Below are 26,864 nucleotides of genomic sequence, written 5' to 3' on the forward strand. Positions count from 1 at the left end.
GGAGATACGCTGTGCTGCTAAAAGACAGTTTTCACCTCATGTTTTAAACAGTACTTTGGCTGAATATTGATGCTTAATCGTGACTTTTTTTTTTTGTAAATCTACAATGGAACTCTCAGTCCTTTCCCTGAGGAGTTTACAGTGTAAACTAAATGGATAAATCAAAACGTACTGAGAGATGCAGAGGAATGCTCTCATTTAGATTTTTTCTGTTTTCTTTTTAAACATTGGGTGATAGCATTGTCTGCTGATGTCGGGTAGTGTTTTTCACATTAGAAGTGTTTTGAAAACAGGCATATTTCATAAGTGAAAATGCAAGACAAAGGAGGGAGTTCCTTATGGTTGGGGGGCAGTAATTTCTAAGTATAAATCTGTTTAAAAAAATTATGAATGAAGGCCAGAACAAGTCAGTAGTTTTGGAAGACTCTTGAAGACTTTTGTTTAGAAATTGACAGGCAAATCCACCCTTGTTATAATATGAATTCTCAGTTTGATTAGAGTAGCGCACAACTCTAGATTGTGAAAGCATTCACAGTTGATTGGACTGAGTTTACTGTAGCCTTATGCTTAAAGGACCAAATTCTGAGCTCTGATGTAGCTGTTTGACAACTGGTTCAGATCCTGACTTTTTGTGAGGCTCCCTTTGGACAGCTCCCAGGTGCAAATCCGTATAGTGCAGAAGCTCTGCTGAGCCATATTGTACCGTGCATATTTCGAGAGGAGCTGCTGGATTGTGGGGAGAATGCCCACCATACATTGAATTGCCTGCCAGTCACAGAAGAGAATTCAGGAATATTTTAAAGTGTGCTCTTCATTAAAGAGCATGCTGACCAAAATACAGACAATATATAAATGATTAATTAGTGCTGCATGTACATAATAAAAACACCAACTGCTTTCACACAATTTATGAAAGATATTACCCTGATTTGAAGCTACTACTGTGTTTTGTTCTAGAACTTACAATTTATGTGGTAACTGCACTGATTATTATAACACAATTTCCTTGCCTGTTCTGAGGTTCTTAGGGGACTTACTGGCTTTGTTGTGCCCTGCTTGACATCTCAAATTGTCTGTGAAGTGATTGTTCTCATTGGCAATTAAGTTGATAACTTTTTTTTTCTTGCCAAATTTCTCCCAGCTGGCAAAGTGGGATATCCTCCTTATCTTATCATGTGGTTCAGTCTTTTGGGTACAGGATGTCTGAAAGCTGCTGTTTGTCAAAAACAAGACTGTAATCTCCACTAGCTACATGACAAATCCTGTAACTTAAAAGTATAATGTACTTGACTTTATTTGTTGTCCAAACAACCCAGACCCTGCAGCTGGCTTGCACTGATGGAAAGAGTCTCTTTTAAATGAAACACAAGTGTATGGTTAGGATTGGTGTGTTTTAGAAAATATTTTAACTGTTTTCCAGAGCTTGAGTAATGCTGTTCTGATTGCATTAATGTTTTAAAAATGTCTCCCGGCACATTTAAATATACTACAAAACTTGAAGATGAATGAAGTTGGCAGATGTTTGAGCTTTCACTTCACTTTAAGAGAGGGTGAAAATATTCCTCCACTTCCTTTCCCTTCCTTCACTACCAAACCTTTGTTAATATAAAAATAACTTTGATTTGAATATCCTGAAAAGGCAGCTGTGTCTTATTTTCCCACCTCTGCCTCCTCAGGAATGCTATTCTCATTTCCTTATGCACTAAGATCATTTTAGGAAAGAATGGAGAAGAGAAACAGTGTTTCTTCTTTGAAATTCTCAGATATTTTTATTTTACACGCTGAATGTTGTAAAACTATTCAATACAATTTTTTCATTGCATGTTTATAATTGATTGAAAAAAGATTCATTATAAGGAGAGAGAAACAGATGGAAGCATGCCAGGAATTAGGACTGTCTGTCTTTTATTCTTGAGGCTGACACTTGGTGTGTCCTGTTAAGCCACTGAGCTCTTCTTCTGTGGTGCAAGTTCCCCATTTTTAAAATGGAGATAATACCACCTACCTCACAGAGTAATAGTTACATTTGTAACTTATATTAATATTTGTAAATTGATAACAAGATGAACTGAAAATGTGACATTGAGTATTGTAAAATGTATATTATAGTCATCCTTCTTTATAGCATGCCAATCTTATCTTTATATCTCAAAATATCTCATATACACTTGACCACATTTAATCAGATAAACAAAGGAACAGTATTTTATGTAAGGAAAGTGTCTTCTGTCAACCGCTGTATCATGTTATTTTTTCAGTCTCTTGGATGTACCCCTAAAAGAGACTGACTGCAATAATGAACGACTTCTACATTCTTCAATATTTTGGTACCTCAGTATATTTATTGGGAACAGGCTTAGACCATGATTTCATTTTAGTAACTGAATCAATATTTTATTACAGAAAGCACGTGGGGCTAATATCATGTACAAATTAAATGCATTGAATTTGATAACATTATAAAGACAACAGAATTTTACCTGATGCAAGTACATATGTGTAGAAACCTAAAAAAAAAAAAATCTTTGACCCACTGATTTGCTTGTTCTTGAAAGAAAATATGAAGACAGGGAAATATATATTACACACCCACACAGGTTGCACCTCCCTTGTTCTACATGGTTGGGACCCAGGTGACCTCAGCCGCCTGCCCCCTGGGGATTCTGGGTTTGCTGGGCTGCCATAGGCCCTCCCATAGCTCCTGGCCCTACGCTTCTGGGGCTGCCACAAGGTTCTGACAGGTGAGGTCTTGGGCTCCAGCTCCACGCAACAGCAGCAGGGCCTCTGGTGGGACCTTTGGTTCCAGTCCCATGTTCTGGCAGTGGCTGTTCTGGCCCCAGCTCCATCCAGGCTGCTGGCTGGGGCTGCTCTGGCCCTGGATCTGGCCCAGCTGCTGGTGGGGGCTGGTCTGGCCCTGGCCCCACAGATATGGGTCAGCCCTGGCCCCAGCAACATCTGTGATCCTACTGGACCACAGATGTTGCTGGATGAGAGAGTACTGGATTTAAGCATTTCATCCTGTAGTATTAATCATGAAAGTTTCCTCTTCTGGGCTCTGTCTTATGTGCAGGATGTCTGTATTTTCATTGATCATAGTACTGTTTGTTTCTGACAGGTATGAAATACTTCAACACATTATCCTGAATTGCAATTTTTCTTTAAGCTATTTGTTTTGCTTCATATTACAAAAACTATATAGAAATCTAGTGCAAGTATTGTTTCAGTTTGGGTTTGGGGGCAGAGGTTACCCTTTACTTTGTTTGAAACATGTATATTTTGAAAGCTTTGATATATTATCGAATTGACTGTCATGATTGATGACAGCTTTGCTTTTATAACTCTTGTTTCTCTGGACCACCAGAGAACCGCAGTTGCTCTAGGCTGTTGAATAACGGGGATGTGCATTACTTTTTCTTAACAATAACCTATTCTTTTAGACCCAGATGGTCAAAGAATTGGAGGCTCGTGTCCAGCAGCTGACTGTAGAAGCTGAAAATAGTAATTTACAGCGTCAGAAATTATCTCAAGAAAAGGCTGATCTAGAGCAATGCTACCAAGCAGTGTGCACTGAATTGCAGGAGGCAAAATCAAGGTAATTCATAAAATAGAGTTTAAACCAAAGCAGTTAACACTTCCCAAACCAAACATCATTCTCTTTCTTCAGGAAAATGAGTGCTCGATAGTTCAGCGTTAGGAAAGTGTCGTGAAAACTTACCCACCCAGGTGCAAAAACCACTTTTTGACACTCACCAAGATGATGATCATGAAAAACAAAATACATTTTACATTGCAGAACTTTGTGTTATGTTGTATCAATTGAGAGGGCTAGCTGGGTGAGCAGAATTTTGCAGAAACTTCAAAAATTATATAAAACACATAAAATATGAAAATTTGAAGCCAATTTCAATTTTATTTTTCCTTTATTGATATGGTAGGTGCAACTCCCTTGAGAAAGAAAAGGATCGCATCATACAAGATTATGAACAGAATATTCAACAACAACACAAGAAATATGATATTGATACAAATTTTATGAAACAGGAACATGCTCTTTCTGCAGCGAAGGTATATTTGCAAACAACCCCTCAGGCATAATGGGCATAAAAATGTTTGCTTTCTCAATTACATAGATAAGGGACAAATTTTCAAAATGGTCTAAAAGCTTCAGTCTTGCAGATACTAAGGCACATGAATAACTTTGCCTAAAGGAGCTACTCACTTGCATAAGATTACTCATGCTGTGATGGCTTGTGGGATATGTATGTGCAACGAATAAAATTGATAGTGAACTTGTTATGAAATTGCTGTATATATGAAACTTCAATGTGTATTGGGATTCCTGCAGGTGTGAACGGTGTCATATCCTCCTTAACCATATACAGTGGAGGATTGTTAGAAACTCATAATCACTTTCCAGGTGAAAACACTTGGGAACATTGGGTGGACTCAGACCTAGGAAAACTAGTTTTATCCTACCCTTTTGCAGGGGTGTGGGAAAATAAGAAGCAATGGAAAATAACCAAAATATAGAACCAAGAAAGCTGGGTGTTGGAAGAGAGTTATATAAACAGTGACAGGAAGTTTGGGAAGGAGAGAGGACAAGAATTGTTAAGAGGAGAGAAGGAAAGCTGTTAAGAACACGTGAGGAAGAAGTAATAGAACATGTAGGGGCCTCCATGAGAGAGAGGATCCTGCCTAACTTTTTAAGCCCAGATGTCCCCACAGGGACTCCCAAAGGAAGGATGAACTAACTAGGAGCATTATTTTGTATGTGATATATGCTCTGTTGTGCATTATATGCCTACATAAAAGAGCAATAGTAGGCAAGACTTCTATGCAAAATATCTCTGGGAGTCATATACTTCATAACTGCTTTGTTCCCCTGATCCTCTTTTTGGATGTATAAATGTAAGGTTTTAGATGTTGAAGAACTTGGGCTTGCTAATTTTAATGCAAAACTTAGAGATTGAGTAAAGGCCTCTTTCCAAACTTGTTACCAAAAGAGTGAAGAAAAATATTTTTCTTCAGGCACACGTTAAAATATTTTCCTGTTTTTATTAATGAAACATTTTGTTGCATACATTTTTAAATTCCAGCTTTTAAATATTCAGTGCAAAAAAATGTAAGAAATTAGGGTTTTTCACATGTGGCCTTGGTGATAAGTTGTCTAGCCTACATCATATTCACATCATCTATATCTATATATGTATATATATTATAAAAAATGCAGTATTCACATTTTGGAGTGAATTACTGGAATGCTAAGATAAGGAAATGCTAAATGACCATCTTCATTTTATTTTAAAATTCTTTCTTAAGTCAACTGCCTGTTTGTTTTGTTTGGTTTTTAGTTTTTGACTACAGTCCCATTTTCACATTTAAGAACAAATAGAAATGAAATACAGATGACTGTTGAAGAAAACTGTCTTTTCCAAGTTTGTAATTTTTTTCTACTTTTTTTGATACAACTTTGTAAAGGGAAGGAGTAACTTATTTCAGTAGGGCAAATACAGTCTATAAGACAAACATTCACTCTTCTGTTAAATCCCTACAGGCATCTGATGTGATTGAAGAATTAGAACAGAGTGTGTCTGAATTAAAACAACAGTTACAAGAATCAGAACATCAAAGGCAGCAACAGCTGAGGGTGAGTCCTGAATTTTTCACTAGGGGAAAAATGAAGAGCCCTTTTTACTCGTTCCCAAGATTTGTCTGACTAGAATGCCAGACTAAGATATATTTTGGAGTTCTTGGAAATCAGAGGAGCCAGTCCCTACACACTTAAAAGAGTAGAATTTGTTCTTACTCTTTTTGGCTATGCCTTTTAAGAAAAACTTTGTGGCTGTTTGTCTTATTTTCTTGTGTGTCGAACTGATAACAAAGTATATCAATGTATTGTAGAGAAGTACATAGTGAATTTGAACGCAATCCCTGTCCCTGTCTTTCATAGTGGTATGTACATTTGTAAAAGTTAGCATTAACTTGTGTCACAATTCTTACAGTTAAACAATTAAGTTATATTTTCTGTCTTCTAATAGATAGTAAAGTTATTCCTTCCCTGACCCTACAGTGGATTCTTTGTAACCCTGTTGAACCCCTGGGTATCTCTATTTTCCCACATCTCATAACCTTACTTGGGTCAGAGAAGCCCCTTTGGTTATGTCTACACTAGCGAGTTTTATCAAAAAAGCTGGGAATCTTTTTAAAAATTCTGTGGAGCGTCTATGCACAAAATGTGTTCTTTCTATATTCAATCAAAAGCATGCAACACTTTTCTCGGTGGTCCTCTTCCTCTCAGAGGTGAGGAAGAGCGCCTTTTTCCAAAAGATTCTTTCATTAAAAAACGTGTATAGACATCCCGGGGACCCTTCTTTTGAAAGAGCAGTCCTCATGGCACCAGATTTTTTGATCCCTGGCCCATTCTTTCAAAAGAGTGGGGGCACTGGGGACACTCTTGAAAGAGCGGATTGATTTTTTTTGATCTACTTTAGTGTGTGTGGACATGCTCTTTTGAAAGAATTTTTTTCGGAAGAGATCTTGCAGAAGAACTTCTTTTGAAGGATCGCTTTCGTGTAGACGTAGCCTTTGATGGTACAGAAGGACTATTTATTACTGTCCTTGGAATCTTTGGTCAGTTTTATTTTATTGGCTGCTTTGTAGTAAATAAGGAGAAAGCACTCTCACCCCTTTGCACTCATCAAGGTCTAACTCAATGACTCTCATTTTATTTCAGTCTGGGAAGCTAGGAAGAAAGGGATTGTCTGCACAGAGACTGTTCAGCAAGACAGTGTGTAAATCTTCAACATATTAGTTTGCTGCACTCTAATGGCATCCCTGAGACCATTAACTGAAACTGTATCTTCTGACTTTTAGTTCGGAGACACCCCAAGCTAATAAATGCTACATAATTTTAGAGCTAAAATAAAACCTTTAAAATTGTTTGTAGAGTAACGTTTGATTATGAGATGAATTTGGGACACTTTCATTGACATGGGACATACTGCGCTTCAGTAAAATGCACAGGTTTTGTCTCGTTAAAGCCTGCTTTTGAATAATAGTCTGCTGTTTAAAGAAGTGGTGATTCCTTTTTAAAATAAGTTCCTTAATTTGCAGGATCAAGAACACAAATTTCAACAGGAAAAACTTCATTTAGAACGGATTCATGAAAAAAAGGTAGAGTTTGAAGGAAAAGGTTAAAAGTTATTTGTACTTCCGGATGTCTTAGCCACCAGTTAATGACTGAAGTCCACAAATAAATGAATATTGTACAGAAAGGGGGCATGTAACTGATTAAATCTAAAAAAAATTGTCCAGAATAAGCAGCTTTTAAACAAGGATAAAGCTATTGACTTTTTTCCAGAAGCATAATGTGTGTAGTTCAAAACATATTAATGCCTACTATTTAATACACTTAGGGTGAAATTCACCCCAGGGAAGAGGGTGCAAACAGGGCCTATTAGGTCCTACTTGTGGTCGTGTCATGGCTTTTCATTCTCTGCTATTCCTTTACTAGACAGAGAGAGGGATGTTGATTGAAATTGCTATTGCTGTTTTATCATATTTCCCAACAAATACTGTACGTTTTAGCTGTACCCATACATATATTGTGTCATCTTCCAAGATAGTGTTTTGAGTGAAAAAATTAAAAAACAAATCATGCTTAGCACTTGTAGAGCATATTTAATCTCACTGCACTTTGTAAATATGTACAAATTTTAGCCTTAAACCTCAAACGTGTTGATATAAACAGTTACTCATTGCAAGAGTTAATTATTCCACATGACTTTATTTTTAAATGTCTTTTTCTTCCTTTCTATCTATCGTAGTGATTAATGACAGACTACTTCTAGATATATGAATAATGAACATATCCAATGCTTCAACTGCATGACTTATTTTTTCAGCATCAGTAACAAACTCTGTGAATGAACGGAAACACAGCTACGAGTGAACTATTTTTCATTTCCTATAGTCCAGATTATGGTCTGTGTAGACATTCCAAAGTTCAAATTCTGGTTTACATCACAAAAGGAAATGTTTCAGTGTTATCCTAGACTTTATTTGCATGTGGAAAAACACTCCACAGTTCAGTCTGGCAAAGATAATTTGTCAAGCAGGACCCAAGAATTTAATAATAAGAATATTGAAGGTCAAAATCTAGGTGGGCTGGCATAACTTGGAGATTGTCGAGTTATATAGCGTTTATGGTGGAGTTATAAAAGTCTTTGCATTGGGTAACTCATTCCAGTAGGAGAGAATGAAAGACTGAGAGCAATAAACAAGATGTCTTTGTGTGAGGAGTAGCCATGTTTGATCTGTGTTTTTCTCGCTGATCTAATCTAGAGATTCCATCCTGACTAAGCATACCCAAACCACTTGTAGCTCTTAGTGCTAGGTAGGCTGGACATGCAGTATCCCTACAGAGTGACTGAGCTTGCTTAGTCCACTCACAGGTCCTCTCTGTGACAGGATGGGAATAGGCCATTCCTAAAATGCTACCTGAGCATGCAGCCCAGGGTGAAAGTGACAAAGATGAACTTTTCTTGTAGGGCATGGGTCTGGGCATCAGAAATGAGAGCAGAGGGTCCGTCTCTCCCCACTGCAAGGCAGTATGGAAGAGGAGGCTGTTTGATTCAAATTCAGAGAGTGCTAGAGCCTTAGGACATTGTCAGGGAGGGCTAAGGGAATAGATTGGAAAACAGAGTCTTGGGGATGGGTGAAGCCTGGAATTAGAGGTTGGCAAGGAGGCAAATATTGGGAACTGGGGATGTAGACTGGGACTGGCAAGGCAAGAAGACTAGGTGTGGGAGTTAGGGGGAAAAAGGATTGGGGAACCAGGTAGCCAGTGGGTTGGGAGCAATACCTTGCATGAGGACCTAAGGGTAGGGTGACCATCCATCCTGGTTTTTATGGCGCAGTCCTGTATTATTTATTTTGGAAAAGGGGCTAATTGCCCCGTATTTTCAGGCGGCTGCCCCCCAGCTTCCCCCGGCTGTGAGAGCTGGACTCGGCTGTGGCTACCTGAGCCCTGGCTTCCCCCAGCTGGGGGACCTGGGAGCCAGACCCCCACCGCAGTGCGGCTGCTCCCCAGCTTCCCCTGGCTCCCCCACTGTGGCGTGGCTGCTCCCCCAACTTCCCCCTGCTGTGGAAGCTGGGAGCCAGATCCATGCAGCAGCATGGATGCTCCCCAGCTTCCCCTTGCTCCCCCACAGTGGTGTAGCTGCTCCCCCCTGGCTTCTCCTGGCTGGGGGAGCTGGGAGCCAGCCCTGTGCAGCAGCACGGATGCTACCCCACTTCCCCCACTGTGGCATGGCTGGCCCCCAACATTCCCCCGCTGGGGGAGCTGGGCCTGCACCATGGCTGCCCTCAGTGTGGGGATCCAGAGCTGGACCTGCACAGCAGCGCAGCTGCCCCTCAGCTTCCCTCAGCAGGGGGAACTGGGAGCCAGAGATGCAGCATGGTGGCCCCCCCAGCTGGTGGAAGCTGGGAGCTTCACTGGGAGGGGGGCAGCCACCTCCTGACTCCCAGATGGGGTGACCACCTGTCCCGTTTTGGCTGGGACAGCATCATTCCCCTTATCCCATATTTGGTGAGGGGGAGACTGGGACTAGAAAACAATGGAGTGGGAGAAGGTAGAAAAGAAACGGATGTGGGGAAGAACTGGGATTGGCTGGGCAAAGGTTCTGGGTTAGGGACCCTGGTGGCATGCAGGGAGGAGAAGACGGAGAGACTGGATGAAAAACCTGTGTAGGGAGATGAGGACAGGGAATGTGGGTCAGGGGAGAGTCAGAATGGAAAACTGGAGAGGGATCTGTGACTGGCTGAACAGGAAGACTGGGAATAATTAGTGGGGTGGGATCAGACTGGAAACAGAAATGGAGTGAGGGGCAGACAGAGAAAGTGAGTCTGCAGGAGTGGGCTAAGACTTGTTAGACTGGCATTGTATCAGAAGCCTGAGAAATGGTGGCTGAGCCTTGGTAGGTGAGGTGAATGGGACTGGAATAAGGAGCCAGTGGTGTAATATGTAGTGGGACTGGTTGGAGGGGATGGAGGCATAAGGGTTTAGGCTTAGGAGGTAAAGGATAGATGAGCCTGGGATGGAGCCCAAATTCCCTGAGTTCCAGCAGTCCACTGCTCTTAGCAAATATCTTTGGAAATCAGTAGCAAAGTGTCTCTTCCTAGGCAACCTCAATTCTGTGGTTTGGAGCTGGAAGAGACTCCATGGCCATGTCTACACTAACCCCAAACTTCGAAATGGCCATGCAAATGGCCATTTCAAAGTTTACTAATGAAGCGCTGAAATGCATATTCAGTGCTTCATTAGCATGCGGGCGGCTGCTAGCGCTTCAAAATTGACACAGCTCGCTGCCGCACGGCTTGTCCCGACAGGGCTCCTTTTTGAAAGGACCCCGCCTACTTCGAAGTCCCCTTATTCCCATTTGCTCATTCATTTCGAAGTTTGGGGCTAGTGTAGACGTAGCCCATGTGACTTATACTCCAGGCATAATCCCTAGAGATAGGTGGATGTGTGCCATTAAGCAACTCTCTCCCACAGCTGGCCAGTGCGTGCCAGAGACTCGAAGGGGACGGGAAGAACTACCCGGTGACTTCAATGAGTGTGTGTGTGTCTCTTATTGTTGGTCTGTCTTTTTTCACACCTGGCTCCCCTGAGGGACCCCTACTTGTTGCTGGGGGAGGAAGAAGAAATTTCTAGAATGCCCTAACTTTTATGTGCTTGACTTTGCAGCATTAATTATATTTTAATGAAATTATGTGCATGTAATAAACAAATCTTGTTTTAAAATGATACACATAGTTTTCTTTAACATATTGGCGATTACCAAAACAGTTTACATTTCCTCAAGAACAGTTTAAGTCTAAACTGATGGAGCACCAGGTCAAATATATATGTACATATGCTTTATATATACCCCTACTGAGTTGGAATTACTACTTCCTAGCATAGTCATATATTTTACTGACTCTTCAATTCAGTGTTGTTTTGTCTTTGTGTGTTATTCCTTGAAAGCTTCAGGTCAAAAACAACTATTGTCATCCCATCCCTTAAGGAATATGTCTCTCGACTCCTGAAACGATATGATAAAGGTTATTTCAGGATGGATTTTATAACTGTGTGATGATAAAAAAGATTGGAAAACTTTTTTTGATAGAGATCAGTATAGGTGTCCACGTGTTCGAAAGCACTGATGTAACTGTACTGTGAAAATCTTTGAGATGAGACAAAAATATATGTACCATATTATCTACATTTGGCCATAGATCAGAGGACAGATTTGGCTATGAAATACTAACATCAATAGCCTGTGTTTAAATGAAGGAAGCATACATTATCAGACGTGATCTGTTCGCTTAACTACCTACCAATATCTAGTAATTTTTATTGATCTATGGCAACTTTTCCCTGTTAAGATCCTTAACATCAAACAAATAACAGGTAATAACCCTAAATTTCTCTGTTTAATTAGGCAAACTAATCTCCTAAATCAGGAACCAGTTAGGTTAAATGGTTTTACAAGTAAAGGAAACACCTGCTTTTTACAATTAATTTGCTTGTATTGCAAACAGGCAGCCAAGTCTAGTAACTGTGATTCAGTATAACCAAGAGCAGTTCTTGAGACAACTGTTGTTAGGCATATATGCCAGCACATTAAATATTCACTTCTGACCACGTTAATGGAAAATCCCTCTGTCTCTGAGAATGTTCTGAATCAGCTAAATATTCAGATGTGCACACAGTTAGCTTCTGTACTGAAACTTTCTACCAGTGAGTCTTTTAAACTGCTTTTCCCTTCTTGTTTTTCATCTGAAATATTGATGCATGCATTCAAAGTCATTGATACTATAGACATTTTTGCCTAGATATTTTCTGAAGATATAATTTCTGATCATATTGTACAAATGCTTTGAAATATGTAATCAATTAAAATGTACTGAAGTCCTGTAGTTCATATTGTACAAGTTTATAGGGTGTTGGGGTTTATTGAATTTTTTTCCCCCTTGAGGTTTCTTTAGAACTACAGAGGTGCTTTGTGGAGCCAGAGCTGTGACTTCCCATCATTGATGCATGTTCACAACACTTTTTAGCTGATGGCACGTTGCTTTTAAATGTTCTTGGAGCCGCTCTAGACTTCTGTATAAACTGAATTTTGTGTTAGCACCACCTGTTCTTTTTCTCTTTGATGTAATTTAATCACACTCATTATTTTGAAATTCAGATATTTAATGCCCACTTTCTCTAATATAATTTCTTATGTACTAGCAATAAATATTAGAATTTATGCAGAACCAGATAATATCTTCAGTTAGATATGCATTTATCTGTATATAATTGTATACTTATTTCCAGAGGCTCTGAAAACATTCATATTACTCAAACACGATGCTGCAAATAATTGGGTGCTACACAAATGCTCCATTAATTTACCACTACCTTTTGTCACCAAAAAATTGTAGATATGAGGATAACATCTCTACACCGATACCTCAGGAATGCTTAAAAAAAATAAAAATTCTTGACAGTTAACAGGCCGTAGGCAAAAAACAAGGTGTGCAGATGTGCTTTGTGGCATCCCTATAATGTTGACAAAGTCTGAAACGTGATTCCCCCTGTCGGTCCAACACAATCAGAGTAAAGAACCCTTCACAGATTAAAACTTGCTACTAGCCACCTGACACCTAAAAGGTAGGGCATGTTAAAAACACCTGAGGGACTCTGAAGGGGTTTATAGGGAGAGAGGGATGATTTCCAATATCTAGGATCTGAAGGAAGGCGTTAAATGAAGAAAACTGTGAGCTTGAAGTGCATCCAGAAGTCAGTGCTCTTTTTTTATATTTATTTTTATTACTTGTGTTATAATAGCACTCAAAATCTCCTAGGTGCTGTGCAAACATTTAAAGCAGTCCTTGCTTCTAAGAGTTTATCATCTAAATAGATTTTAAGAAGAGAAAAAAGATGACATTAGGAGAAATGGAGCATGTAAAATAAAAAGGAAGCTTGTCTCTGTACTCATCTTCTCATAGAGCTGGAAGGGACCTTGGGAGGCTGAGTCCAGTCTTGTGCCCTCTTGGCAGGACCAGCACCATCCCTTTCTTGATCTATTTGCCCCAGATCCCTAAATGGCCGCCTCAAGGATTGAACTCACAACCCTCGGTTTAGCAGGCCAATGCTCAAACCTGAATCTATACATGTGAAAGAGAGAGGGAGGGAGGATGGTGTGTGTGGATGCGTATGCATTGTGGCAGGGTGAGGCTAGGGGAGGAAAGACAAGAGTAAAGACAGGGCAGATTTGGAGTTGACATTCAGAGGGAGCAGCTGAGGAGTAGGCTGCCCTAAATAAATTAGGGCCAGCTGATCCCACTCAGGGCTACTTTTACAAACCCTTTTCCATGCAGGGCAAGCAGGGAGTGTGAGAGGTGATTAAGGAGAGTTAGGAGGTGAGTGAGGAGAGGGAAGGAGACTTGGAGGAATAGCAGAGGCAGTAGAGGAGGAGGAGAGCCTCAGTAACCTGGGGCTGGGCTGCCCCCCGTCCAGGGGCCACGGAGGCTCAGCCAGAGACTGTGCAGAACTGGTCAGCTGGTGGAGCCCATTAAAGAAGTGGGACTTGCTGCTGTGGCTGCTGCTACCTGAAGGAATTATCAGATAGGAGAGTTTGGGGAAGTGGCCCAGGGAGAAGAGCTGCAGGGGCAAGAGTGAAGGAAGTCAGTCCTCACTGGTAGCAGCCATCCAGGGTCCCTGTGCTGGAACCCGGAATGAATGGGTGGGGACCAGGTTCCACCCCAGACCACCCCTTTGCACCAATAACAGGGTTCCTATGGTGAGGCCAGTGGACTGAACAAAGGGCCTGGGGCTCAGGAAGAAGACTGACCCTACCACAGCATATATGTGAATGGAGTCATATGAATACATATGAATGTCTGTATATACATATATTGGCTGACTGAGGAACAGGAGAGTCAACAGCTACCAGGGGCAAGGTGGGAGCGGGGCCTGTGTCCGTGCTATGGAAGGAATGTGGCCAGGAATGGAAGGGGAGGGGCTAACGGCAGTCAGCTTTCAGTGCTGCCTGGATCATGGCACTGGGCCCCCTCTTCACTCCCTCACAGCCACACACAGTCAGACCAGCACTGCCATAGTACTTCCAAGGGGCCCAGAGCTTTGGTCACCACTTCTGCTTCGGAGGTGGTGGTGGCTAGAGCTCAGGCCCCGGAGCAACTGCCCCCTTTGTCTTCTTCTCCGCCACTGTGTCCTCCTTCCCTGCCCCCCTCTTGGCAGGTCTTGATTAACCAGTCATCTAAGTGTGGAAATACCTGTGCATGCCGCCTTGTCAGGAAGGCATCTATGACTAATGTACATTTGGTGAATATCTGAGGGGCTGCCGAGAGGCCAAAGAGAGAACTGTAAACTGATAGAGGATGGTGTTGACCATGAAGTGGAGGATGCCTGTGGGGTGAGAATAAAGACATGTGAAAATGTCCTTCAAATCAAGGATGTTGTTCCAGTCATCGTCCCCCAGATCCAGGGAGGGGATAATGAAATCTGGGAGACCATGCAGAATTTCTTTTTCAATCATTTAGGTTTCGCAGGTTTAAAATAGGTCTGAGCCCATGCTTTGGCCTTTAGGATGAAAAAATATTGGGAATAGAAACCGTTGCCCGTGAACTCCAGAAGGTCCTCCTTCATATTTTTCTTGAAGATCCTGTACACTGTTATGATGTTCGTTTGTCTGGGTTTTTAGGTTAGATTCACAGTTTTTATATATACTGCAAAAATACAGTAACCAAGTATTTCGACAGAACAGATTAGTAAACATTGCCTTATCTTGTGGTTGTCGCAGAATATAACTAAGAGTATACGAAATCTTTTTCACATGTGTTGAATCACTCTAACTTTTGATTTTAATAAGAGTGAAGAATTCAAAAGTACAGTTCTCTTCTTCCCCTGTATCTTTTCTTTCCTTGGGAGCAATAGCTCTGGGATGCCATAATATATGAATATATATTGTAGTGTGACCAGTATGCTAAAATAATTTTGTTAACCCATTTAATCATACTTTTCAAACATGCTTTGTGAAAAAATCTTCTTTATGAAAAACAGTTGTAAGTTTAAATTCAAAACAAGTCAATGCGTGGAAAGTTTTGTCTAAGCTACTAGGCAATGTAGTCGGTTTCTAGACAAATCTGTATGTGTTATCATCTACCATTTATTTCATGACATTTTAGTTTCCTTATACTGGCAACTGATACTAAAGAGACAGCTAATTACTTTTAATACAATTAATGTATTTTTAACACTTGAAGTTTAACATGTTTTTGGCCAGGAAGAAACCCACTAACAGAGAAGGATATGTTCAGATAGCCTCAGCCTTCTGTTAATTTTGTTCACAAAGTTTATATTTGAATTATGGAAACATTACAGGGCTTGATTATATTTCAACAGCTTCTTATCTAAACTTGTATAAAGCTAATTTATTACGTTCTAAATTGAAATAATGTTTTATCTTTTTGTTGATCACATGCTGTAGTAGCTAAAATGTAATTTTTTCTTTCAAACGGCAGATTCATGGCTTCCAGAATGACCTTGATAAAGAGAGAGGGGATGCTCAAAAGAAAATTCGTAAACTGGAAGAAGCTTTGAAGTAAGCGAGACGTGATAAAGAATAATTTCTTTCTTTACATATCTTTGTTTTTATTCAAATTCAGTAGGTAGACCGTATGCTTTGCGTTTTGTAACAGCACTCTGCTAGTTTAGTTTGGGTCAGCTTTCCATTATAAAAGGTTATTTTTAGGGTTTTATTAGTCAGCTGTAAAAATTTTTAAAAAATCAGTTCATCTGGTTTTAAGTAATAGGAATGTAGCAAAATAGAATTTAGTGGTTTCAGATGCTCTCTTTCCCTTAAGTAACTCAAAACAGCTTCATTTTAGAACTGACATGTTTGCAAACCATTATTCCTTACTGAAGACAAGTTGTTGTGGACTCTTCTTAGGGGGCTCAGGTTACAATTGAAATGTTCATTTCTTGTTGTTGTTTATTTGTATTTTGGTAGTTCCTAATGTTGTGCCCTAGGTGCTGTACAAACAGTATTGTAGTTAAGATACTAACCTGAGTTTCAGGAGACCTGGGTTCATTCCCTGTGCCATTACAGATTTCCTTAGTGACTGTGAGCAAGGTCACTTAATCTCTGTGCTTCCGCACCCCATCTGTAATGGGGATAGTAGTACCCCTGAGGTATTTCCTTACCCTCCAGACTTAACTAAATATAGGTGAAACACAGCACGTGGTTCCAGCAAGTAGACTGTGGGTATTTGGGGAACAATACCATTCTGCATGATAGCCGTACTCGTGACCCATCATCTTCCATTCTGTTGTTGAGTTTGTAGTAGGCATTATAACAGAGGAGAGTTGGGAGGAGGGATTTGAAGAAGGGAAATGTGGTACCTTTGCACATTTCTTTGTGGAAATGTGTAATCATTTCAAAAGTGTAATCATGAGAGAAAGTGTGAAGCTGCTTGTTGGAGTATTTTACAGATTGGCACTCAGGGCATGCATCACTTGCACAGCAGGTGCAGGGTTTGACATATCATGCTAGGTATTACATGAAGGGCAAGGAGAGCTCTGACAGCCTTACAATGAAGACTGATAAAATGTGTTGGCTATGATGGAGAATGAATGGAAAGTCAGAAGAGATTTAGTGAAAGCAATGTCCTAGGAGTCAGGGCACCGACATTTTGAAATGTTAGAGGATGTGACCTATGACGTGTTAGAGAATGTGACCTATGAAGAAAGGCTGAAAGAATTGGGCTTGTTTAGTTTGGAAAAGAGAAGTTGAGGGGCAACATGGTAGCAGTTTTCAGGTATGGAAAAGGGTGTCATAAGGAGGAGGGAGAAAATTTGTTCTTTTTGGCCTCTGAGGATAGAACAAGAGGCAATGGACTTAAACTGCAGCAAGGGAGATTTAAGTTGGACATTAGGAAAAAGTTCCTAACTGTCAGGGTGGTCAAACAGTGGAATAAATTGCCAAGAGAGGTTGTGGAATCTCCATTGCTGGAGATATTTAAGAACAGATTAGATAGATGTCTGTCAGGGATGGTTTAGACAGTACTTGCTCCTGCCGTTAGGGCAGGGGGCTGGCCTCGATGGCCTCTCAAGGTTCCATCCAGTCCTGGTATTCTATGATTCTGTGACTGAAAATTGCATTTGTTGTGGCCAGAGAGGAGGAGGCTGTAGTAATCAAAGTTTACTGAAGATGAAGAAGATGGTTATAATTTTAATGGTATAGATGGAGAATAAAGATCAGATCTTAAAAATGTTATGCAGGAAGAAGACACAGGTTAACTTTTCCATTATATTTCACGAAAATCATGACTACTGGGTATGCGCGTTAACATCATTTTCAGGGAAGAATCATAAAGTCTGATATGAATCCAAGATGGTGTATTTGAGCTCATTTTGGGTGTCTTGTTGCATTAGTAAGTGACTTTTCAGGATTTTTGCCTTGTATCTGAAGGCAGAATCTGGGTTTAAAACATACATTTAAATTGTTTTGACATAACACATCTGGAGTGACATCTTTTCACAACCTAAATAGCTCATTGTGTCAATGATTAATGAACAAAGCAGACTACCTCACCTAGTGTGTGTGGTGATACTTTTGTTGTGCGTGATCTATTGTAGTATCTGTATCCAACCTGAGATGGCCAAAATTAAAGACAGAGGCCTGGATTCTAATCTTAGATGTGTCATTTGAAGTGCTACATGTTTTGAAAATCCACTGTCATGCGAATTCAGTCGTGAATTTTTCAAGCTATGTGAAGACACATGCTGTACATCTGAGTTTAGAGTTTTATGTGGGATGCCATTTTTCAAAACTGAGCAGTTTAATGGGCTGTTTAAATCTGATAACTGGATTCTCAAATCAACACTTCAGAGTATAAATAGTCATTTTATTACACCTAAGTGGTAATTTCAACGTTCCAACCTTTTGAGACATCCAGTTTAGTAAACTTTGACATGCAGTGTTAATTTAGGGCCAGTCGTTCTTGATAATATTGAGTAACACCCTAATCTGTAAATAATCCCATTGGTTTGAAAGATAAAGAGAATTGGATAAATTTGAAATCTTTTATAGGTGTGTTTTGCTGCAAGGATCAATATAAAACATCCTCAGTTTTGCTTCAGATTGAGGTAGACAGACTGTCTCATACATTCTGTTGGACTGAGGCAAAGATCTCCATATTTTTCCACTAATTCCTTTATTTTTGTTGGTGATAACAAAAATTGTATTAGGCCAGTATCTTTCTGAGTACTCTAGATTTGACAGGTATGTGATGGTACTGAGATCTGCTGGACCTGTCATGAGTGAGCCCCCATCCTATAAATATAAAGTAAAACTGAAAGGTGTCCAGTTAGGATTGGAGCTCCATTGTTTTGCACTTTCTATAAACATTGATAATTGACAGCGAATTTACAATTAAATAATTTTCTAATAGTGTCACCTGACCTCCTTATGCACAAAGTATTTTTTGTTCTTCACATGATTATCCATGTGCATCCAATTTTGTTGCTGAAGTGCCTAGCACAGTGTCACTGAAAACTCTTTCCTTTAGCAGTAGCCTTTGGGTGGCTGAAGCTCTCACGGCTGCTGTGCTGCACTGCATGCACATGTTAAGGTCAGAGTGTACCTTAATCCCCTTCAGTTCCTGCCTGCTGTGGTCTCTGGAACTTGATAGGTTCTCATTCTCATAGAATTTAAAATATAGTATGTGTATAATTTATTTCGTTCTGAGAATAGATAGGATTTTATTTTTTGAGGCTTTTTTGAAAAAGATTTGTGGACTTGTTTTCCCTGTTTGAAATCTAGACATGATGCCACATTTCAGTGAGTTGTCCATCAGCGCCTGTTCAGAAAGGATGTGGTGCCATCACTTGTTTTCATGACCAGTGAATCCTGAGGAGTTGGAATGCCCATGTGCAATCACTCAAAGAAGAAAAAAAAATATATTACTGGCCTGTTCCATAACTTTTATTATTTGAAATGTGTTTCAAGTTTTGGCTACACAACCCACCCTCCTATCCCTTTGCGTTGGAGCTTGCTGTCTAAAAGTAACTGGGGCTGGTTAGAGATGGGTCTGCTCTTTACGCCTGCATGCAGTGTGATCCGCCTCAGTGGGTACTGCTAAGGGAGAAACATTCTGACAACTGTGCTTAGAGGTATGTATACACATGGAAAACATCTGAGTAGGTTGTAGAACTGGTTTATAGCTTTTTTTTCTCCCCAGCACTGGAAAAGAGCTTATGTCTGTGGGCAACTGATAGCCTGTCTCTAGCTGTGCCACAGTTTTATCTGTTTTGGACTGTTGATTATATCTGAAGTGTGAGCTTTTCTATTTTCAGTTGCCAACTGAAAATACTTCGGGCATTCCAGTATAATAAAATTTCTCAAAGCACTAGTTAAGGTACTTCCACTAGTCAAAAAACCTGTTCTAATCAGGTCTCTTGATCATAGACCAAAGTAATGCACATTTTTTTGAATAACTGGTAGAATGCTTTTAAATGTCATCTGTTTCTAAAGACATTTACAATTAAAAATCACAATTACATCTATGAGAAGAATAATATTGCTGGCTGATCTTCCTTTCGGCCTCCACAAGCAGAAAGCAGCACAATGTGCATATCTAGTCCCATTTTTCACTCCATACTGATCCTAGCAATTTAGAATGTTTGTTTTTATTCATATGAGATTCTAGATATTTAGGAAGTTGGTAGTCCCCAAAAGCTACAAAAGATGTAAAGATTTAAAGGGGCTGCCCCTTAACTTTAGCGAAATAGATTATACATTGAAATCTGTTCTTAGGATGGGATGACTAACAGCCTAGCTTTCATATAATCTGATATCTTATGGCTCACTCATCCAATGCACTGATGGCCTGTGTGTGCCATGCACATTGTTTCTACAATAGAAATCCTCAGGATTTCTACCTATTGTTCTTCTATCTTTAGGTGCATCATGATATACCAAGGGTTCTCAGACTTTGTTGCACCATGACCCCCTACAAATAATCTACACAACCAAAGATGGTGGACCTGAGCCTGTCTGAACCTCTGTCTTGAGTGGGGGAGCCAAAGCCCCCTGCCCTGGTGGAAGAAGAGGGAAGGCAGCAAAGCTGAAGTTTTCAGGGTTCCGCTTTGGCCCTGCGTGGTGCGGCTCAAGTTTTACCCCGGGCTCCAGCAAGTCTCAGCCAGCCCAGTTGTGACCCACTTTGGGGTCCTGACCCACCGCTATCTAGATTTGACATTGAGGGGAGCTGCTTATGGAATTTGGACACCCACTTCCACAAGTGGAAATATACAGGGGCCAACCTTATTGATATTGTGGGTCTCTTAGAATGTTCTCTATCTATCGATTGATCGATCTGTCGATGTCAACCTTCTTTTCTTCTGAGTTTTACTCCCCAGAGGACTCTGGGAGATGAGGCAGTGGGGAACCACATGACCTCTAGAAACTTATAATTTCTAAATACTAGGCTCTGTGTGGTTGTCCTTTTGTCGTTTCAATGGGGACACTGCTTAATTAGAAAACTTTTGTAGCTTAGTGGTGCCAGGAGTGCGTCCCGCTATTGTGAATATGCACTGGCATCTGTCTCAAGAAACTACAGTTACTGGTAACTAATCTATCCTTCTGCTTTTTCCAAGATAACTAAAACAGTGTAGAGAATTGGCACACTCTGCCCTAAGAAGAGATATATTGTACCAAATAACCTTTTCATTGAGTTTCTATGTTGAAAATTTGATCAAGATGCAACAAACCTAGTATTTTCTGGATGGATGAATGATTTACACATAGCAGATGCAAGTGTGGCAAGTTTTGCATCTTCCACTTTTGATTATGTAGAATACTATTTCCATATGTTTCAGGCCAATTTAATGTTTGCTTATGTGTTTCAAGTTACAGAAATATTTTTTCTTTAAAAAGTGAAGATTACTCTGAAATAACACAGAATTTATTTACTAAAAACTGCTCTGTCACAAGTTTGTCTTACTTATGTAAATGGATAGGGCTTTTTGAAGGTGATTTTGTACAATAAGAATAGTCACAAAGTTGGCTATATATGCCTTTGTTCAGATAATCTCTTAGGTATTTTGAATAAGATGGGAATATTTCAAAATGATGAGTACCTTACTAAACTAAAATTTTCAAGCTTTAGTTTGTATCTGTGCTGTATCTTTTTCTATTTGTGTGGGGAACACATTCATTGTAGATATTTTCACATAAATTTACATCAGTGGAATTGTTTATTCTTCAATTGTTTATTCATATCATTGGGTCAGCTGTGGAACTGCTGGCATCGTGTGTTCATGCTGGTCCCATAGTGGACTTTCTCTCGTATGTGTAAATAGTTTACTTAGGATTCAGTGGGTTTCGGTAGTTTTGTAGTTGAGATAAGCTTCAGCTGGGAGTTTCCCCAGATCAACCATGTTCTTTCTTCCTACAGGGGCACGGTGTATGTCTTGGTCTCAGAGGGTCAAACCATGCAGGTCCTGTCAGAAGCCTATGCCAAGAGGAGGCCCACATGACACCTCTTTGAAGTGTTTGGGGGAAGCCCATCAAACTGCTAAGTGTAAAATCTGGACCTAAGGTCCAGAGACCTTTGGCACTGCCATTCCCCTCACTGAAGCCCTCTTTTGGTATGAATACCTAGCGCAGCTCCAATTCACTGGTGCCTCACAAAACTGATAGAGGTCACTGTCTCACTAGACCAGTGGAAGTAGGAGGTTCTAGAGGAGTGCATCCCATCATGGGACACCCTGCTCCTCCTCCAACTAAGTCAGTCAATGCAGACTTTTCAGGGAGGTCTGTTGAGACAGGTTCTTGTGGAATCTCCAGGGCAGAAAAGCCAGATGGAGCAGTTGCACCTTCCCTTCATCCTGACACCCTGACTGTCACAGTGCAGTCCCCTGCACCAGTCCTGGCATCACAAAGAATCACTGTGCCTTCAGTAGGCAAGCTGGCTAGGATGCAGCACTGTTTGCCCTCACCTCAGCACTGTTCCCTGGCACCATATTGTCCTGCATCACCTTGATCACTGAGGACAGAATTATCATTGCAGTTTGAGCTGGAGTCATGTGCATCTAGGTGGAGCCAGCACCACTCTCAGCACTACTTTAGGCAAGAGGAGGGACAGTTATTGCCTATGGTGCTGTGGCCACTGAAGCAACAGGCCCGGACTTCAGGGCTCGTTTGTACCCCATGGGCCTACTACAAGCTCAGGGACTGGCATCCAGATCACTTTCAGCTATATTGGAGGTATGGGCCTCTCCATCATCATCTGTAGCCTGACAGCTTCTGTGATGTCACATTAACCACCATTGAACAGGAGGGACAGGAGGAACAGGTGCCCCTGTGGACATATTCCTCATCCTCTCCTGATGAGGCAGTGGCAAACACATCTACCACATTGCCGGACATGGACAGCAGAACCTACTTCTCAGAAGGGTGACTCAGAATTTGGGCATGTAGACTGAAGTTGTGCCAGAGGAGACCAACCTTTTGGTTGTCATTATAGTGCCTGAAGGTACCTTGAGGATAGTTTTGCCACACATTAAGACTGTTCAAAACACTACCAAAATGCTGTGGCAAAAGCCTGTTCCTCTTCCCCCTACTGCCTCAAGGGTGGAAGGGAAGTACTTTGTTCTTTCAGTAGGGTATGAATGCTTTTGCACACAGCCTCAGCTGAGCACGTGTTGTGACAGCTGTGATCAAAAGAGAGGCAAGGGCAACTGGGACTGACTTCTAAATCCGAAGAAACAAAGAAGCTGGATGTCTTCAGCAGGAAGGTGTATTCTACCAGAGGGCTCCAGCTTTGTGTTGCCAATAGCATTAAGCCCTGGAAAGTGCTGTTCAGGTTCAAGGAGCTACTTCTGTCTCACTCTTGAGGTCAGAGTTTGCTGCCATTCTCAAAAAGGGCAAGGTCATTGTGGGAGCCTCATTACAGGCCTCTCTTCATGCCAAATCTGATTTGGCAGCCCAGACTGTCAACAGTGATAGCCAGGAGAAGGAGCTCATGGCTTCAGGCCTTCCACATGAAGAAGCAGAGCAGGAATAATAGGCCACAACTCCTAAGCAAAACTTTTGAGTGTGTGTTGAGATGATGCTCCAGATCAGATCACCTATTCCATTTCTACTGTGCGTGGGCACAAATTACCTCATATAAAGGGGTCTCAGATATGACAGAATCAGGATATCCTTTCCAATTTTGTTCCCTCCCATCCTTCCAACCTCCCCTTCCCTGTACTTCTACAGGGACCTGTCTTATGAGAGTCAACTCTGAGAGGTGCAAATGCTCCTACAACTTGGGGGGTAGGGGGAGAGGAGGACCCTCTGGAGTTCAGGGCAAAACATTCTGTTCCCAGTATTTCCTCATCCTAAAGGCCAAGCATTGTCTCTATTCTAGACTTTCAAAAGCTAAACTTATTGATAAAGAAGATGAAGTTCTGCATGGTCTCCTGGTTTCCATTAACCCTTGCCATGATCTTGGGGGACTGGAACATCGTCGTTGACTTGAAGAGTGTGTAATTTCACATCTTTCTTCCCACCCCACAGTCAGTCTCCACTTTGTGGTCAGCACTACCTTCTGTCAATCCTAATTAAGAATTTGCTTGAATCTGAATAAAATGTGGTAGGCCTAGTATTTTCTTGGAACGCTGAAGAAGTTGTATGTTCAGTACAAAACTACAGTTCATACAGTTGATAAACCTGCAGTTACTGGTGCCCCCTTGGTTTGCCCATAGTTTCCATGGAGGTGCAAATGCCTGAACAGGTCACTACTGCCCTTTTTCTCAAAATGGAAGTGCATGGGCTATCATTGTCTCCTCCAACCCCGGATGAGGCGGTGGTGGGCTCATTGGCCTTGGATGGAAGATGGCAGGGCTTTTCAACAGCTCCTTAGGAGAGTGGCCCAAAACTTGGGGGTGCAAAAGGAGGAGATCCAGGATAAAATAGATCCTGATATGGACATTTTGTCCTCCTCAGGCCCCACCAGGGTGACTCTGCCCATAATCAAAACAATTGCCACTATGACTAAAACGGTCTGGTAGGCCCCTGCTTCTGCTCCTCCTATGGCCCATAGGAATGAGAAACAGTACTTTGTCCCATCCCAAGACGATGAACATTTGTATACTCCTGACTCCCTGGTAGTGGATGCTGCTAACCATAGAGAGTGCCAAGGGTTTCAGGATCCCTCCCTGAAAAGTAAAGAAACTAAATGCTTGGAACTCTATGGGAGGAAGGGCTATTGAACAGGGGGGTAGGACTTGGTGGTGGTGATGGTGGTGGGGTTGCAATTGAGAATTGCAAACCAGCAGGCTCTGGTTAGCAGGTATGCCTACAATACAGTCAGTGCCCTGTCTAGGTTCTCTGAAATGGTGCCACCCAAAGCCAAGCAGGACTTCACAGCCATGGTGGAGGATAACAAACTGATTTCAAGGGTGGCCCTGCAGGCAGTATTAGATGCTGTGGGCGATGTCACGAGGGTTATGGGTTCTGGAGTGGCAATGTGCAGGGGGCCTTGGTTGCATGTTTCTGGCCTACCTTATGAGGTCCAGCAAATGATTCAGGACCTCCCCTTTGGTGGCCCTACCCTATTTTTCCGATAAGACTGCATAATCTGAAAGACTCTAGGTCATCCTCCGCTCCTTGGGCCTGCATACACCTGCCAACTAATGCAGGCATTTTAACCCCCATCCTCAGCAGAGACGATTTCCGCAGCCACAAAGGGATGGCAGTAGAAGGCGAACCAGGATGGGCAGGTGCTGTTCAGGCCAACAACCTCAGGGCCACCAGAAGGGCCCACAGGGACCCAAGCCGCAGTTTTGATGGTATGGTCGGGAGCATCAAATCGATTTCACCCGTTCCAGCATCCCCACTTTGCGTTCTGCCTATCTCCCTTTTACCTTATGTGGTACAGCATCACCACACACCAATGGGTCCAGTGCACGGTAGAGAGGGGATAGGTCATTCAATTCTCTTCCTACCTCCCTTCTAAACCCCCTTCCCTGTCCCTCTTCAGGGACCCCTCTCATGAGACCCTGTTATGGCAGGAATTTCAATCCCTCCTGGGATCTGGGGCCATAGAAGAAGTTCCTCCGAGGTTCAGGGGACCAGGGGTTTTATTCCCAGTATTTCCTAATTCCAAAACCAAAGATGGGGCTTAAGACTCATTCTGGACCTAAGCGGTCTCAATGAGTTCATGAAAAAGATAAAATTTCATACGATATCCCTGGGTCTCATACTCCCAGTGCTGGAGAGGGGGAATATGTTCGTGGCTGCCAACTTACAGGATGCATATTTCAGTCTACCCTCCCCAGAGGAGGTTTTTCGGGTTTATGGCAAATGGAAACCATTATCAGTTCACAGTCCTGCCTTTTGGTCTGTCTGCAGCCCCAAGGGTCTTCACCAAATGCATGGAGGCAGTAGCAGTGCACCTACACAGGCAAGGGTTGCAGCTGTTCCTGTACCTGGACAACTGGCTAGTCAAGGGTCGTTCCATGGAGCAGGTGATTCAGCATGTACAGTTGATCCGCCAAACCTCTGTAAGCCTCGGTCTCTTGATCAATGAGGCAAAGTGGGTGTTGGTCCCATCTCAATCTATAGAGTTTGTAGGTGCACAACTGGATGGTAGGTGTGCCAGGGTGTTCCTTCCAGGTAACAGGTTCATGTCCCTGGGGGCCATCATCTGAGACATCCTGGCAGATCCCATCACGACGGCCAGGTTCTGTCTGCATTTGCTGGGTCATTATGGCAGCATGCACCTTCATGGTACAGCACCCCAGGTTAAGGATGTGCCCTCTACAGCTATGACTGTCATCAGCATATTGCCCTGTAGAAGACAGTTTAGACTTGGTTGTTATGGTGCTGACATGGACTTTGTCAACCCTGCACTGGTGATTAGATGAGGGGGTCGTCCTCACAGGAGTCCTCTTTGCCCTCATCAGCCCTCACTTCCCCTAGCAACGGACACTTTGGACCAGGGGTGGGAAGTGCACCTGCGTCAGCTGCAAACCCAGGCTCTTCAGTGTGTGTTGGACCTTTGGCTCCACATAAATGTGAGGGAGCTCAGGGACATCAAACTAGCATGTGTGACATTCAGGGCCAATCTGTCAGGACATTGCATGTCAGTCAGCACAGACAATACGACAGCGATGTACTATATCAACAAATGGGGGTGCATGCTTCTCTCCCCTGTGTCGTGAGGCCATGATGCTCTGGGACTTCTGCATACAGCACAACATCATGCTGCAGGCCATTTACCTGCCGGGTGTGTACAATTCACTGGTGGACAATCTCAGCAGGTCCTTTATAGGTCACGAGTGGTCTCTCCACCTGGAGGTCATTCATTCTATTTTCTGCAGGTGGAGGTGCCCCAGGTGGACCTGTTTTGCCTCCCACCTCAATGCGAAATGCGGGACATTTTGCTTCTACCTCAGTCAGAGCCTTGGGTCCTAGGCAGATCCCTTCAGTGTCCCCTGGTTGGGAAGGCTGATGTATGCATTCCCTCCGATCCTGCTAGTTCCCAGGGTCCTCCTCAAAATTCACTCAGAAGGGCATCGATCATCTCGGTGGCAGCAGCATGGGCTTGTCAGCACTAGTACTTGACCCTTGTGCATCTGACGATCTGCAAGCCAATGACATTGCTGATCCGGCTGGACTTTCTGATGCAGAAGGAGGGGAGACTGCACCATCCCAATCTCCAGTTACTGCACCTCACAGCTTGGATGCTCCGTGGCCAGGGGACCAGGAGCTGGCCTGTTCAGATCCCAGAGGGCTATCTCCCTCACAAGACCCCATCCC

The 26,864-nt window shown here is 42.1% G+C and overlaps 1 protein-coding gene across 3 annotated transcripts in view; it reads left to right on the top strand.

The window, feature by feature from the left end:
• CEP112 (centrosomal protein 112) overlaps positions 1 to 26,864 on the top strand; it is a 401,457-nt gene that overhangs the window by 128,293 nt on the left and 246,300 nt on the right. For all 3 annotated transcript variants that reach the window (XM_075014699.1, XM_075014700.1, XM_075014701.1), the window contains 5 exons: positions 3,438 to 3,592; positions 3,936 to 4,065; positions 5,555 to 5,647; positions 7,114 to 7,173; positions 15,577 to 15,656. In XM_075014699.1, coding sequence (XP_074870800.1) covers positions 3,438 to 3,592; positions 3,936 to 4,065; positions 5,555 to 5,647; positions 7,114 to 7,173; positions 15,577 to 15,656 — 518 coding nt within the window. The remainder of the gene's footprint in view (positions 1 to 3,437; positions 3,593 to 3,935; positions 4,066 to 5,554; positions 5,648 to 7,113; positions 7,174 to 15,576; positions 15,657 to 26,864) is intronic.

This window comes from Carettochelys insculpta, chromosome 20, assembly GCF_033958435.1.
Source record: "Carettochelys insculpta isolate YL-2023 chromosome 20, ASM3395843v1, whole genome shotgun sequence".
Taxonomy (NCBI): domain Eukaryota; kingdom Metazoa; phylum Chordata; order Testudines; family Carettochelyidae; genus Carettochelys; species Carettochelys insculpta.